We start from the raw sequence: 16,049 nt of genomic DNA, 5'->3' as shown, positions 1-16,049 counted from the left end.
CTAAAGATACTTCCATCGCAAAAGGGCCACTTAGTTGCAAAGGTGAGTGTGTGCGTATTTTACAAGGCTATTGTAGAGATTGTTGGCTTTTTAAAGGACAGTGTTACTTGAGGACAGAAGGAGATCAAATCAAGTTCTACCAGCTAGACCATAGCGGTCTCTACCAGGCCAGGTTGCCTACCCAGGGCCCGCAAACTTTGGTCATTGTCACTTCGAATGTAATCTCTCAAGAACAGATTCTGCTCTCAAAAACAGCAGAAGGCGCTGTTTTTCCTTTTCATTTGGCGATAGGTTCCCAGATTGCTTGGAATGGGATCTTATACATCTTGATCACATGACCCCAAAGATAAAGCATACCGATTTGTGTGAGTTTTGGACAAAATCTCTTCAACAGTTTTATGAGAGTTTTTTAAAGATTGGACAAACAATTGTTATCACTTTTTATTTCCCAAAGAGCCAAAAGTAATTTCACTGACACCTATAGAGCGGGTACCACTAATGCTACAAATGTCATGTACAAACATGATTTATTCCACCAAATTAGGCACTAATAATGATTTTGTGAGTCATGACCATACTCTTTGGCAGTCATTTATGTCACACATTTGTGGGTAGTACCTAATCCTTACAAAAAAAACGCCATATATCATGATTGCAACATACAATCATAAAGAAAAGTCCAAGTCCAAATTTATAGTCTAATACCCCCATTTTCTCCAGTTGCACTGCTCCCTAGTGGTCAATGTGAATGAAGCTTTCAGGATGTATTTGAGATTATTGTAGGCTAAATATATCCTGCAGGTTTTGCAATCATTGGCCCAACATCAGGCCTATTCTTGTCTAAATAAGATAAACAAGCTGTCATGTAAGGTGAGGACGCAGATGCAGTATGACAAGCAAGGCAGGTGAAGGGCAATGCAGGTGAAGAAGACCAGTAATATAATGTATTAAACAAATAATAGGCTTACAAGTTGATGAATTGAATACATAATAGCCACAATGGAAACAAGTCCCAAGGACTTTTTTTGCGTTATCCTTTTAGCTTTAATGTCTGACTATAAAGTATTCAATCAATAAAAAAAAAGGCAGGCAAACATAGCAAGGCAGACAAAGACATGAAACACACAGTAACAACAACTCGGAACTGGCAGAGAACTAAGGGAGTGAACTGGTTTAAATAAAGAGCATACGTCAAATGATGAGGGAATCATCGTGTGTGGAATGCAGGGGTGGCTGGTGGAATGAGGTGAGATAAATAAATACATTGACAGATAGACATAAAGAGACAGATGATGATACAAGCTTGGTCCAATAATGATCCACATATTTGGTAGCAATCTGATATAGTTATGGAGCAGATGTCCAAATATATTTGTGTAATAATAATAGTGTAGTCATTTTTTTCAAAATCATTAAAAATAGTACAAAATCTATCAGACTGACTTCTTGAGATACATTTGCAAAGTGAAGATAGATGAAGGTCTGAGGGAAGTTGTGTCGATTGGACTGGTGTAGAAGATTTTGACCTTTAATTATTTATTATTGTGACAACAAGTCATTGGTGAAAATGTCTTGTGTTTACCGCCAGAATTAGTAAAATCATGGCAGAAGGAGAAAAATAATAAACCAGCACAAAAATAATAGGGGCTCAGCGCTTCAGGTTTAAACCTTAGCTCCTCAGTTCAATCTGCTATCTGTTTTGTTTGAACTGGTAGGAGTAAATGTACAATAATACAACAAAGGATATATATAATGGCTCCTACATAAGATATGTGTGGTATTCAGTATACTGCAGATAAGAGTACAAGACATAAATATCAATGTAACAATATAGTCTCAGTTTATGAGCTATCAAAGCCAATAGGTGGTTAGACAGAGATTTCCATTGACCTGAATTTCCTCCAATGGGCAGCAGACAAACATGTCCTTGTTTGTCTCTGTAACTGTATAACAGGACTGCTGCTGGACAGCTCCAGAATGATAGGTGGTGCCCCGGCCAGAGAGTTTAAAGTTCATCCTCTCTCAGCAGAGCGACAGAATAATATTATTTGTACCTGCTGCCTGAAGAATGAATCACATGAAGGACCAAAACTAAAGCTGGATATTTTTCAGTTCATGGGTTGAGGACAGCAAAACTGATAGAGGTTTGTAATTAACCACTTGAACCCTAGCGTCCCTATTTTGTGGCGAACATTCAGTGAAAATACCAGATCTTCAAGCACTCAATGTGTAGCAACACAATGCGTTGTGTACTTGTAGATTGGCTATTTTCGGCAAAGAGATTTGGTGTAGAATGAAAACAGGAGAGCCCTGAATCTACTGTACTTAGATTCAAGACTTTGTTTTTGCTCTCTCTCTCTCTCTCTCTCTCTCTCTCTCTCTCTCTCTCTCTCTCTCTCTCTCTCTCTCTCTCTCTCTCTCTCTCTCTCTCTCTCTCTCTCTCTCTCTCTCTCTCTCTCTCTCTCTCTCTCTCTCTCAGCAGTAGGTAAAAGAAAAAGCCAAATGGATAATCACAAAAAAGTCAAAGGCTTGTCTCCATTGTGGTCCATACATACATAGCCTAACTGTACACACCCTGTTCTATACTGCCTGGGTTTCAACCACGCCATAAATAAGGAACAATTTTAACTTAGCTTACAGATATCTGAAAACAGCATCAGTTGGCGACCATGGCCATGGCATCGGGAATGTTAGTCATCTGTCTCCTCTTGGTGCTTCTGGCTTCACTGCTGCTCCGTCTGCTGGTTCCTCTGCTAAGGATTCACCTCCACCAATGGAAGACCATGAGAGCTATCCCCACTCCTCCTGGAGCCTATCCACTCATTGGCCATGCTCTGCACTTTAAAGCAAATACTGGAGGTAGGTCCTATATTGATTCATTTACCTTTTAGATTCATATCCAGAACTTACGTACTGTACTTCAATGGCACTGGCACATTGCTTCAAGTCCATTTGACCCAGGTTTTCTTTTTGGTGAAAAAACCTGGATCATTGCACAGACACTGGTCCTGTGATTGCAGATGTTCAGTTAATGGTATACAGTAGCAGCCGCAATAAGAATAGAAGGACGTTTGTGATTAGTGCACACATTACATCATCAGTCACTATAACATGAGACCACACCGACACTATTAAAGTGAAATGAAATCTATCGTTAAGGTGATTAATGAGTGAGATTAATAAGACATACAGTAAATACACATATAGCCTATAGACATAGCAATACACATAGCAAGAGAAGTCTTGCTTTTTTTGCAGGTGAATGTACCTTTGTGTCTGTTTTGTAGATTTCTTTAAGCAGATTATGGAGGGCATGGAGGAATTGAGAAACGAGCCTCTGGTTAAAGTGTGGCTCGGACCTCTACCTCTGCTCATTCTGTTCCATCCAGAGACCGTGGAGGTAATTTGTTCACTCACTCATGACAAATTAAATTTAAGAGTACAATCTTGAACCCCCCTCTCTCTCTTGCCCACAGGTGGTGCTGAGCACCTCCAAGCATATAGACAAGGCTTACATGTACCGCTTCCTTCATCCCTGGCTGGGCACCGGCTTACTCACCAGGTGAAACACATTTAGAGAGTTTGTGAAGGAGGTTGAGACATTTTAAGGCATTCGCACTTTTTTTGGACATAGCACATCACCTGAATTTAGACTTGATCAATACTAAATAGGCTGCATTTACACTACCTTTATCTAAAGTGCTTTCCCCATTATTGGCTACTAATGTATACATACTAATGTGTGTTCGCTCACATTACCGCCTCTACCTAGTTCATAAAACTGTAAATGATCTAGTGATAGTGTGCCTAATGGCTGGTATAATCAAAAGTTAACTATGTGTGTGTGTGTGTGTGTGTGTGTGTGTGTGTGTGTGTGTGTGTGTGTGTGTGTGTGTGTGTGTGTGTGTGTGTGTGTGTGTGTACATGACATGTATGTCTGTTTACATGTACTCCTGTGTAGTGGCGGGGAAAAGTGGCGAGGGCGTAGGAAGTTGCTGACTCCATCCTTCCACTTCCACATCCTGGAGAGCTTCCTGGAAGTGATGCAGGAGCAGGCACAGGTTCTGGCTGGCCGACTGGAAGCTCATGCAAATGGAGCCCCATTCAACTGCTATAGATACATCACCCTGTGCGCTCTGGACATAATTTGTGGTGAGATGAGTTAAGATACATTAAAACGGCAAGATACGGCAACTAAGTCGGATCTGAACAAATTGCAACTTGTTCAGAACAGAGCTGCTAGACTGGCACTTCATTGTTCATCACGCACTAATATCGCATATACAGTATGCATACACGCCTGTCCTGGTTATCTGTCAAACAAAAACTGATCTGTAGTCTCCTTATGTTCTTCAGCAACATTAAATCAAACACCAGATTATTTTTGCAAACAGTTATTAAAATCAAACAACACACACAATTATTTCACCAGGAATGCCAGCCGTGGCCTTTTAACACTTCCTGCCCTAAGAACTAATCTACTCAAACATACAGTTATATATAGAGCTATATCCTTCTGGAATTTGTTACCATCTCACATTCATCTTATACAAAATAAATTATCCTAAGACACACTTGTTGCAGCAGACCACATGACCGGAATCTTAATCTTGTGTTGTATTTAATTTTTGTATAATGTAATGCAATGTAATTATGTATGTTCCATGTTTTATTTTTGTATGCATCTTATATGGACCCCAGGAAGACTAGCTGTCGCTTTGGCGTCATCTAATGGGGAACAATAAACAATAAAACAAGATAAGATAAGATCAACAGATACAAGCTCAAATTCTCTATTCAAACTTCAGAGAAGCCGTGTGAGAACAGAATCTACCTTAATAATGTCCAATCTAATGAAGACATAATAACTGTTTTTTTTTCAGAGACGACCATGGGAAAGAAAATATATGCTCAAAGTAACAGCGACTCGGAGTACGTACGCAGTGTGTACAAGTACGTGACTTTCTGTCTACACATGCACACATACCCTCTGCACTGTTTTCTGCATTCAGGATGCAGATGGACATTTTAGCAACACACACATCAGGGAGACAGGGAGGATAGGGCACATTAATTGGGGACTCTTAGATGCCTCCGTTTCCCTGACAAAGGCATCCCTTGTTGTGTTCAAATAGGGCAGAAGGTTTACTTGTGAACATGTTCTCCTGGGAACATCCCAGTGTGTGTGTGTGTGTGTGTGTGTGTGTGTGTGTGTGTGTGTGTGTGTGGGAATTTGGGGGGTTAAAGCACACTATTCCAGCATTGTTGTTTGGGGCTTACTTGTGTAACATAAAAAATCATATGTGTACATGTGCCCACACACTCCATTGTACTGTACATTTGCAGAAGCGCGCACACACACACGCACACCCACACCCACACACACACACACATACACACCGAACACATCGCATTCTGTGTGAATATACTGTAGAGGGGGTTCTTTGTAGTGTGAGAGGGGAATGTTACGTGAACATGAATTGTTCAATGGGGTTAATTGGGTTTCCAGAGCAAAGTGCTGAAAACACGCACACATGCATGCCTGCATGCATGCACAAAAGCACCCCCCCCCCCACACACACACACACATACACATTCAGCATGCAGAAAAAAAAAGTTTGTTTGTTTTGTTGTTGTGTTTTTTAACAGAATGAGCGATCTCATCACCCGCCGCCAGAGAGCTCCTTGGTATTGGCCAGACATCATTTACCAGCTGCTGGGCGAGGGGAAGGAACACCAGAAACGATTACATATCCTTCACTCCTTCTCTAAAGCGGTACTACCTTCCTCCCCTATCTCTACAAATGGGTTGTATTCACTATTTCACTTCATACATTTTCATAGTATTATAAAAAATGCTGAAAAAACATGTAGCGGTCCCCTCGATCGTCACGTGGTTGAGGGGAGGGCTTTTGAGTTATTTTAAATAAATTTAACTTAACTCTGATTAACTCAGTATTAATTATCTTGAATCTCTTTTATAATAATAAATGCAAAAGCAGTTTTTAAAGTCACACAGTTATCAATTTACCTTTTCATGCAGTTTTTAACCCAAAGTATATTAAATAAGCCTCTCTTAGCTTCAATTTTACATACTTAGGTCTGTAACCAAATGAACCCTCTATCTAAAAGGTAACAATAAAATGAATTCACACAACCAAGTAGTTAGAAAAATATATATCTCAATTATTTAGTTGTTTGTGCAATGATTAGTGCAAAAATAGAAAATAGAATGGACACATACATGTAAACAACACTTTTCAACACTTTGCAGGTTCAAAACCTTAAAGACAAATAACCCCTCTTCTTTCAGGAATATAAAATGCTACAATACTGTTATTGCAGAATACCAAAAATAATAAATACCTTCTCACAGATTACTCAAAAGTGTAAACCCTTTCTTTCAAACACCAAGTCACTAAAGGACAATATTATAATTTGTGGGCCCACACACACCACCTTAACGCCGGCAAAACTATTCTAAGTTAACTTAAACCCTTGAGTTGCAGGCCTGGTCGTTGCTTGTGTGCGTTGTGGCCTCAAATCACATTGGCCCCTTCACTCCTTGGTGAGCAGAAATAAAAGAATGATACCTTAATGTTCCTGGTTACTCCAACAGTCACTCACTGGTGCAGGTTAGTAGCAGACTAGCATCATGTGTGCAGTCCAGACACAATCTTCTCATCCCACGTTGCCAGAGAACTATTTGTGAAGCCCTGGTTGCTGAAACTCTACTTGGATTGTCCTCTTTGTGTCCTCCAGTAGAGAACAACAGACTATCACTTTAACAGTTCAACTGTGGAAGTTAAACTGTGCCTAGAAACGACTGTTCACGTGTTATGAACTGACTCTAGCTGTGAGCTTGTTAGCATTGACGTTAGCCTTTAGCACAACAGAAAACAACAGTCTCTGAATTTCGTGTAGAAAGTCTTCTTGTTGTTGTCAAACGTGCAGCTTGTCCTCTTATACTGACTGTTGTGCAAACACTCATGTAAGACACAAATTACACGCAGGTATGTGCACTGCAAACGTATATTATCATACTAGAGTTTCGGGGGGCTACGCCCCCCTCAACCCCAGCCGCGCACGGGGCCCAGGCGTGTGTATATAGGGGGACCCAAATCGCCGGAGTGAAACTGTGGAAAAGTTTTTTTGAAAAAGGAAAAAATTTGAAGAAATAATATTTCTTATGTTTCAGGGGGTCCACAGGGGGTCCGCGGACCCCCTGATGGTCCACTGACCCCCTGTGGAGTGTTGGGACGCGCGGGGACACCCCTGGAACATTGCGGACCATTTCGGTGTTTTTTTTTTTTTCATGAAGGTGGTTGCTTGTTTCTGGCGCAGGCTGTGCAAACCTGGCAACCCAGCGCATGCTGCCGCACGTTTAAGTGGCGTAGCGTCATGAGGGTCAGTGGGGCCGTGGCTCGGTCAGTGAAGACCCTGTAGTGCGGATGATATGTGGCATAGAGGGGCAGATTGTAAATCCACAGAGGAAACATCCGTGGGCTACCATTGGTTCAGCAATGTGTGCGGTCGCCCTGCGGCCCCTCCTCCTCCACCAATGTGCAGTATTGAGAGCCCTGACGTCACAACAATTGGAGCGATGGGCACTGCACTGTGGTTGGTTAGGGTACACCTAGGGCCCAGGTAGAACCCAGTTAAAGCCTGCATGGGCAAACCCAGTTAGGACCCGCCTTGGTCCCACATAAACATGGCTAGTTGGGGCCAGGTAGAAGCTACTTATAGCCTGCATGGGCATCGCAGTTGGGACTGAAGTGGATGCCGCTGACATTGCTGACATGGGGTCCATATGGTTTAGCCCACCTTGAAACCATATGGGAACTACGCTGGCATGCTGGCTGTAATGCAAACGCTGCATCATACCTGCAGTGTGTAGTTTGATGTTGTGTGTGTAGCAGATATACCTGCAGTGTGTAGATCAATGTCCATAGGAAAGTCAATGCCCAGCAGTTTTTTTTTTCCCCAGCAGAGTTTCTAGTGTCTCTGTGTCTCTCTGGAAGAGGTTGCACATGAACTCTGCAGCCGCACTGAGGCGCTCCAACACAAACACTCTGACATTAAGCTGCTTCACACAACAAACATCAGCACCACGCTGCTGTTTGTCCAAAAGACACAATATCTGCTCTCGCACCGACGTCATGTGTTCATTTATCGACAGCCGTACAGACTCCTTTTGACACATTTTACGTCGTTTATCCAGCTCTCACTGACTCTCCACATCGGGCTGTTATTTTGCTGCGATCAAGTCAACGATGTGAGAGATTAGCTATCACAGACGGACGGACAGGGGGTGAAACATAGTCTTGCGCCATGCCTTTCGGCCTGGCGGAGACAATAAAAAACCGAAAGTAAAGGAAATGGCCATTTCTGCAACAGAAGTAGTCAATAAACTATGCTATGAAAACATGGGCCACATTGGCAAAGAATGTAAGAAAGAGGCAATCATGTAGAAAATAGCCGATCTCCAAGCTTACAAAGCCTCTGAACGTGAGGCGTTTCGAGCTTGTAGATCGGCTATTTTCACAATATTTACTTGTGGAACGGAGTCAAACAGAATGGGGGGGTCCCAGATCAAGTACGTGTATTTGGGGGGGGGGGGGGGGGCGGCGTGAAAGGGTTGATAAACACTGCTGTAATCGGAGCGAAATTATCTGAAATTACTACATGACCATAATGCAGGCTAACATGCATTGCACGGGGCGGTCCTGCCATTACGTTAGTTACTGTAGTTGCTGTGGAGCTACATAGTTCTCCAGAAGACACACACAAACATACACCATCTGCAATGGACGAACTGAGCAGCAATATAGACATTCACCACACGAACGTGCATTGTTGACAAAGTGATTGCACAGCCGCTGCAGGCATGACAACCAGGTTAGCGTTAGCGACATGGCAGCTATCACAGCGCCCTGTCCGTCGTGCTGCAAGTGCCTGTGATGGCTACAGCAGTAACAGCAAGCTGTCTGCGATGCCATTGTCTGGAGACTGCTCTTAGCGTGACACGAGCAATGAGAGTGAGCGCTGTAGTTGTTGCTAAGATACGGTGGCGTCTCTGCCCCATAGCTTGTAGATCTCTCACACATGATTGGCGTAGGCTGCGTTGCCAGGTCTGACTTTGTGTCTAAGCAATGGTCGGCTGATTTTTGCGCGCCTTTGGGCTCGTTTGCATTGTGCGCACGGCAGCGCTTGTTTAGCGTACGTCAGCGCGACGTGGCAACGGACGTGGCAACGTGAAAGGTGATTGGCTGGTGAAAAGAAACACCCGACGTTACACCAGAAATGGTGCCTGGAGAAAATGGTGACCAAAAAAAAAGTTTGGAAAAAAAGGAAAAAAAACCCGCAGCGGCTGCGTGCTGTTGTGGTGATGAGGTCGTGCGCAGGGTAAACGGTACGAAGCTGCCTCCCCTTCCGTTTTGTCCGACATTTGGTGAGTAGAATTAATGATGTTGCGCGGTGGAAAAGGTGTATTGAGCAGTGAGATGTCCCCTACGCGAGGCGTAAATTCAGCGCGGCCGGCGTGGCGAGTCAGTTGGCGACATGTGGTCTGGCGGTGCGTTGTTTAGTCGATAACAGAGCTGTGGGGTGTGGACACCGAGGGTGCGGAAGTTGGTCGCCATTTATATAGTTAGATAGAATGTCTCTGAATGAAACCACTCGGTTACGTTACATTCCCTCTTTCTTCATGTGTCCCACTCTCTCCCGTCCGGGCAGCAACACACTCTACTAGCTACGTTCCCCACAGGAATGTTAACCCCATAAGTGCTGGTCAGAATAAACAGGAAAACATTGCTTTTAAACAAAACAAAACAAAACTCCTAATGAATTAGTCATGAGTTATACATTACGTTTTTACACAAAAACACATACCTTTTTAAAGGCTTTTAACACTTTTTAAACAAACCATTCATTAAATGATTTTAATACTATTTAAAGTATAACTTATTTTATGGCTGGGTTACAAACACTCGCAGAAATATTAACTTGCTCAGTGGAACAAGACTTCTCCTTATTACTTAAAGGACGACTTCACCACTTTTCAACATATCTTCATATAATAGGTCCTCACTAATGCTCATGATAAAATGATACAATTTTTTTCTACTTGGTCTGTGTCTCATAGGAGGGCTGTGGACAGTCCAGAAACCCGTCTACCAGTGACATCATCGTTAGGAAGGTTTTTTTTTTCCAAAAAGATTACAATTTTTTTATTCAGATTTTTATTAAGGCGAGAACAATGGGATCTATTATTGCATTGCAACTTTCCAGGAATACAAAGCCTGCAGTTTCTATTAGCTTGGATTCCCCATCGATGATGTCACTGGTAGACGGGTTTCTGAACTGTCTACAGCCCTCCTCTGAGACACAGACTGAGTAGAAAAAAATTGTATCATTTTATCATGAGCATTAGTGAGGACCTATTATATGAAGATATGTTGAAAAGTGGTGAAGTCGTCCTTTAATGGCAATACCTGAGAGAAAACATTTACTGTGATTACACAGCAAAATGTAGATAATTTAATACATTTTATGCATACTTGCGACAAAATGCAATAGAGCATGCTCCCCCCTCTCTTATTACAGGTGATCACGGAACGAGCGGAGAGCATGGTTGAAAAGACCAGCTTATCAGATAGCCAGACAGGACAAAGAACCAAACGCAGACAAGCATTCCTAGATCTGCTGCTTCAGACTCGGGATGAAAATGGGAACTTGTTGAGTCACGCCGACATACAGGAAGAAGTTGACACTTTCATGTTTGAGGTGTGGTAAATGTTTTAACCCTAGCATTAATCCATATTTTCACCCGGTTTAACCTTTCCAGAAAATGTTGAACAAATGAGAAGATGAATGTGTGTGTGTGTGTGTGTGTGTGTGTGTGTGTGTGTGTGTGTGTGTGTGTGTGTGTGTGGGGGTGTTTTCAGGGTCATGATACCACTGCAGCATCACTGAACTGGGCACTGCACTTGTTGGGCTCTCACCCTGAAGTCCAGACACGAGTACAAGAGGAAATACTTGATGTCCTAGGTATCACATACATACACACACACACACACACAAGCACACACGCACACACGCACGCACGCACGCACGCACGCACGCAATGTAAGGAGGATGGTTTGTTATCACAAAGATAAAAGTGCAAGAGCACACAAACCGCATAACAGCAATGAGTGAAATCACATGTACACTTCCTGTGTGTCAGGTGAGTCTGAGCGTCCAGTGAGCATGGACGACCTGCGTAGCTTGGAGTATCTGGACTGCGTCATCAAAGAAACACTGCGACTATTCCCTCCTGTGCCCATGTTTGCCCGAACCGTGACAGAGCCCTGCCTCATCAGTAGGTGACAGCACACAAACATGTACAGTACACAGAAGTACATGGAGCATAAATGTACACAGGGTGAAAAGCCATCCTTGCTGGTCCATAACACCCCGTATTTTGATGTGTAGAAAAGAGTACTGTAGGAAATATTATTGCAATAATTCATAAGAATTGTGGAGACAGTATAAAGCAGATAGAATTTGAACTTTCCCACTGCATAAATGCTGTGTCTCTTAATGTATTACACAGTAGTAGTAGTAGTAGTAGTAGTAATAGTAGTTGTATATTGACGCAGCTCTACTGTGATAGCATATGACAAAAAGTTGATCAAATCCTCCTAATTTAAAAGGGGCTTGTGGTCCAACTTCTGTTTTATTAGCGTTTTTTGTCTGCTACGCTCTAGCTATGTTCTGCCAGACCACCTTTCCAAGTTCCACCACATTTCACCCTAAAAATCTATCATGCCCGGACCCTTAGGATAGTGCACTTTGGATAGTGTACTTTCAATTGGTCTAAATTATTAACCACATTAGCCTCATAAAATGGCTTTGTAAACAACAGAGAAAAGCAGCCATTTTAAGCATGCGTCGTCAGTAGAAGACGTTCGGGCGGAAACACGGTGCACCAAAAATTTAAAAAAACTTCAAACTGACTTTTGTCAGTGCGTGTCAGTCTAAAACATCTGGACGCAGCCGGCAGTGGTGCCAGATTGTGCGAGAGAAATAAACAACGAGGTCTATGAAAAGGTCTATATATATATAGCCATATTGCCCAGCCCTATGAATAGTTATATCATCATACTGATGACATCAGGGATCATTATATATGGAAATAAAACGGAAAAGGACTGACAAATACAGAGATCTCCATATATGGATATAAAAGGGACAAGGACTGACAGACACACAGATCTCCATATTTGGGCATATCAGTCACATCAGCGGTGGCCATATTTAACAAATATGAGAAACTTGAAAAAGAAGGAATGAATGTAGATAATATGGTATAGCTTTTGTTAATGTTTTTAAATACCCTGCCTGACAAATGCACCAATGTACTAGTCTGCGCTTTGCTAAGAGTAGCCCAGATCGCTGTCATGTCAGCTTGACCATACAAACATATGATGCATTTATTCACCTGATAATATCATGTTTATTTCATCTTTCTACTTTGTGCTGTAGATGGCTTCACTGTGCCCAGTGGTGTCAATGTGCTGGTGATCCCGTATGCACTCCATCGTGATCCACGGTACTTTCCAGAGCCCAATGAGTTTCGACCAGAACGCTTTCTGTCACAGAGCAACGCCGTACGCCACCCGTACGCCTACGTGCCCTTCTCTGCTGGCCCTAGGAACTGTATAGGTACAGTATTTAAACTCAAACTTCTCTTTGACCACATGAACCCTACCGTACGGTAGGGTTCATTATTACATGCCCAGTTTAGGGACGCGTCCCTAAACTGGGCATGTAATAATAGGCAAACATTCAACAAAAACCAACATCAACTTCTTTATTGTCACATCACAGGTAAATAAGTGGGTGAAATTATATGGGTGTGCCAATTTAATTTGGCCCATATTTGTGACATCATAAAACTGTCAGCGTTCCACCCAGCTTCAACACTGCAGTCACGCCGCGCTTCAACCTGTCTAGAGGTGTAATCCACAAGAGGAAAAATAAAATACCTGAAAATACCTGTATGTTCAGGACCTTTACACTTGAGCGTAAAGAGTCTGCAAAACAGACCTCGCTCTGTCTACCCATTTGATTTGTCACCCACCTTGTTTTCATTGAAAAGGCCACTTCTAGTAGGTCATTGATTAATATATATATATATATATATATATATATATATATATATATAAACACAAACATTATAATTTTGTGTGTGTGTGTGTGTGTGTGTGTGTGTGTGCACGTGTGTGTGTGTGTGTGTGTGTGTGTGTGTGTGTGTGTGTGTGTGTGTGTGTGTGTGTGTGTGTGTGTGTGTGTGTGTGTGTGTGTGTGTGTGTGTGTGCGTGTCCGTCCAGGCCAGCGGTTTGCCATGATGGAAGAGAAGGTGGTGTTGGTGTGGCTGCTACGTCGGTTTAATGTGCGAGCCACTCAGAGTCAGGATGAGCTAACACTAGTGGGAGAACTCATCCTCCGCCCTGAGAATGGAATCTGGATCACGCTGGAGAGAAGATCTTAGAACACAGACCAGAACAAGGTGGCCTGCTGTTTGAAACAATCTTGTAATGTACCAGATTACCAGACTACAATTAACAGCCGTAAGGTTCAGTTCTCTTGAGCAGTATACTGTAGGTACACTGAGACCCTACCAGTAAAACCGTGTTAATTTACTTCTGACTGTACCCATTCAGTTACATTTGTACGGTACACTCTGGGATTTACAAATGTGAGAATTTTGCTGTGAGCTTATTGCTTTATTGTGCCTTTAATGTCAATTAATGCTTTGTATTAAAGTGACAGCAAAACATAAAAAAATTGTCACAGGGACATTGGTAGAGGATATTGTGTACCGTCACAAATGCCTTCATAAAATGTTGTATCCTCCTCTGATTGGTTTGGAAAACAAAGTCTATACATTCACTTCCTTCTTTACATTTTGTGGAGAAGCTGTCAACGGCTTATTGCAGAAAGTATGAACGCTCTAAACTAAGAACGTCATGAGACAGTGCTATGTGTCGTTCAACTGCTGTCGCACAAAGTATAAATTGACTTTTAGTGCACTTCTGTCTTTTATTATCTGTATCTCAACTTATTTTTTTTAATGTAAATAAATAAACAAGACTAAGGGCCCTAGCGTTTCCTTTAAGAGATGTTTCACTCAATTGAGCTAGGCACATCTATTGCTACTTAAATGATGGATTGGAAGAGACGCAAACAATTTTATGCTGGGGGAAAGTGAAAGTGTGCGACCATCTAGCAGTATTAATAATGTGAGACACATATCAAGTCACTTGCTCATTCTCAGTTATGTTCTTCATTTAAACAATTAAAGCATGAGGGAGACACTGAGACACTGCTATCTGTGTGTCCCGTGCAAAGAAAACAAGCACTCACCCAATGCAATATATCGATAATGTGGTCCAGATCATTGATTTTTTTTTCCTTTTACTTTAATGCAGAGTCTCTCAGAAATGTCATCTACCATGTTGGACATGACTATTATTGTGTTGAATTCTGATGGATTTAGATTAAAGCGGGTGGACCAGGTGGCTGTGCTGTTGGTCAGAATTCATGTCTTCCTCCTGTAGCCTAATATCTCCTCATGTCCAAGGTACATCTGTGATATCTTGACATATCAGCTTAATTATCAGATGCTCATTCTGAGTTAGATTGTTTTTTGAGTGGTGCCAACCACTCCTATATCTGGCTTTGTCCGTGTGTCCGTATGTATGTATGTATGTATGTATGTATGTCTGTCCAATAAACAAACATTGATGACAACATCAATACGGGGGTCAATACGGGGCTCATCAAAGGCACCACTCACTTCACACAGGGTGTGATTTTTAAACCAACAAACTATAGATAGATGATGATTTGAATGCACAGAACATGAAAACTAGTCTCACTAACAGCCGGTGGTGGTTGTTAGCCTTACCAGGTAAATAAGGTAGGGTACTGTAAACAAGACCAGCAGACCTGGTTCTGCCAGACCTGTGACACATGACGTGTCAGCCTGTGTATGCCCATATATGGACGAAAGGGGGACAGACTTTTATGGCTGGGGCCTAAGGGCAAAGGGGGCATGCCCATGTATGGAGAAAACAGGTACAAATATGCCCATGTATGGACGAAAGGGGGACAGACTTTTATGGCTGGGGCCTAAGGGCAAAGGGGGCATGCCCATGTATGGAGAAAACAGGTACAAAGCCCCCTTGGGTCTGGCAACAATAAAGGTGTACGCTCTGAATTCAACAATTCTATATTTGGAGACATTGAACAATGCATCTCTCAGACAATCACAAATATGTCAGAACTAACTAACTGTGATGTCACTGACAACATAAAAGAGAGTTCATGTTGATGAGAGTTCATTCTTTCCCTGCAAACCGATAAGAATGGCTTCAAAGGAGTTTAAACTTGTGTTGGTGGGAGACGGTGGTACAGGAAAGACAACTTTCGTTAAGAGACACTTGACAGGAGAGTTTGAGAAGAAATATGTGGCCACCCTGGGAGTGGAGGTGCACCCACTGACTTTCCACACCAACAGAGGAGCCATCACGTTCAATGTGTGGGACACAGCTGGACAGGAGAAATTTGGAGGACTCAGAGATGGGTACTACATTAATGCACAGTGTGCTGTCATCATGTTTGATGTCACATCACGAGTCACCTACAAGAATGTCCCCAACTGGTACCGTGATCTGGAACGTGTTTGTGAGAACATACCCATCGTCCTCTGTGGCAACAAAGTGGACATCAAAGACAGGAAGGTCAAAGGTCAAAGCATCACCTTTCACCGCAAGAAGAATCTGCAGTACTATGACATCTCTGCCAGGAGTAACTACAATTTTGAGAGGCCATTCCTTCATCTGGCAACAAAGTTGTTTGGTGACCCCAAACTCGAGTTTGTGGCGATGCCTGCTCTTGCTCCCCCAGAAGTCCAGATGGACCCATCTCTCGTTGTGCAGTATGAGCGTGAGATCCAAGCTGCGTCAGAAGTAGCGCTTCCAGAAGATGATGAATTCTAA

At 42.5% G+C, this 16,049-nt stretch overlaps 2 protein-coding genes across 2 annotated transcripts; both read left to right on the top strand.

The window, feature by feature from the left end:
* Window positions 1–2,669: 2,669 nt before the first annotated feature.
* Window positions 2,670–13,537, top strand: LOC311042785 (cytochrome P450 4V2-like; the record flags this gene model as incomplete). Its single annotated transcript, XM_084053788.1, has 11 exons — window positions 2,670–2,859; window positions 3,288–3,400; window positions 3,477–3,562; window positions 3,962–4,152; window positions 4,884–4,953; window positions 5,650–5,776; window positions 10,606–10,785; window positions 10,947–11,049; window positions 11,228–11,362; window positions 12,529–12,708; window positions 13,377–13,537. The coding sequence occupies 11 exons, from the start codon at window positions 2,670–2,672 to the stop codon at window positions 13,535–13,537; spliced, it is 1,536 nt and encodes a 511-aa protein (XP_083909914.1).
* A 1,879-nt stretch (window positions 13,538–15,416) lies between these two features.
* LOC311042777 (GTP-binding nuclear protein Ran-like) lies at window positions 15,417–16,049 on the top strand (the record flags this gene model as incomplete). The annotated part of the gene is made up of 1 exon (XM_084053777.1): window positions 15,417–16,049. One exon carries the CDS (start codon window positions 15,417–15,419, stop codon window positions 16,047–16,049), a length of 633 nt encoding a protein of 210 aa, XP_083909903.1.

The sequence above is a fragment of the Gymnoscopelus microlampas genome (genome assembly GCF_963454915.1).
Source record: "Gymnoscopelus microlampas genome assembly, chromosome: 1".
Classification (NCBI taxonomy): domain Eukaryota; kingdom Metazoa; phylum Chordata; class Actinopteri; order Myctophiformes; family Myctophidae; genus Gymnoscopelus; species Gymnoscopelus microlampas.
This window is presented reverse-complemented; position numbering and strand designations above follow the sequence as displayed.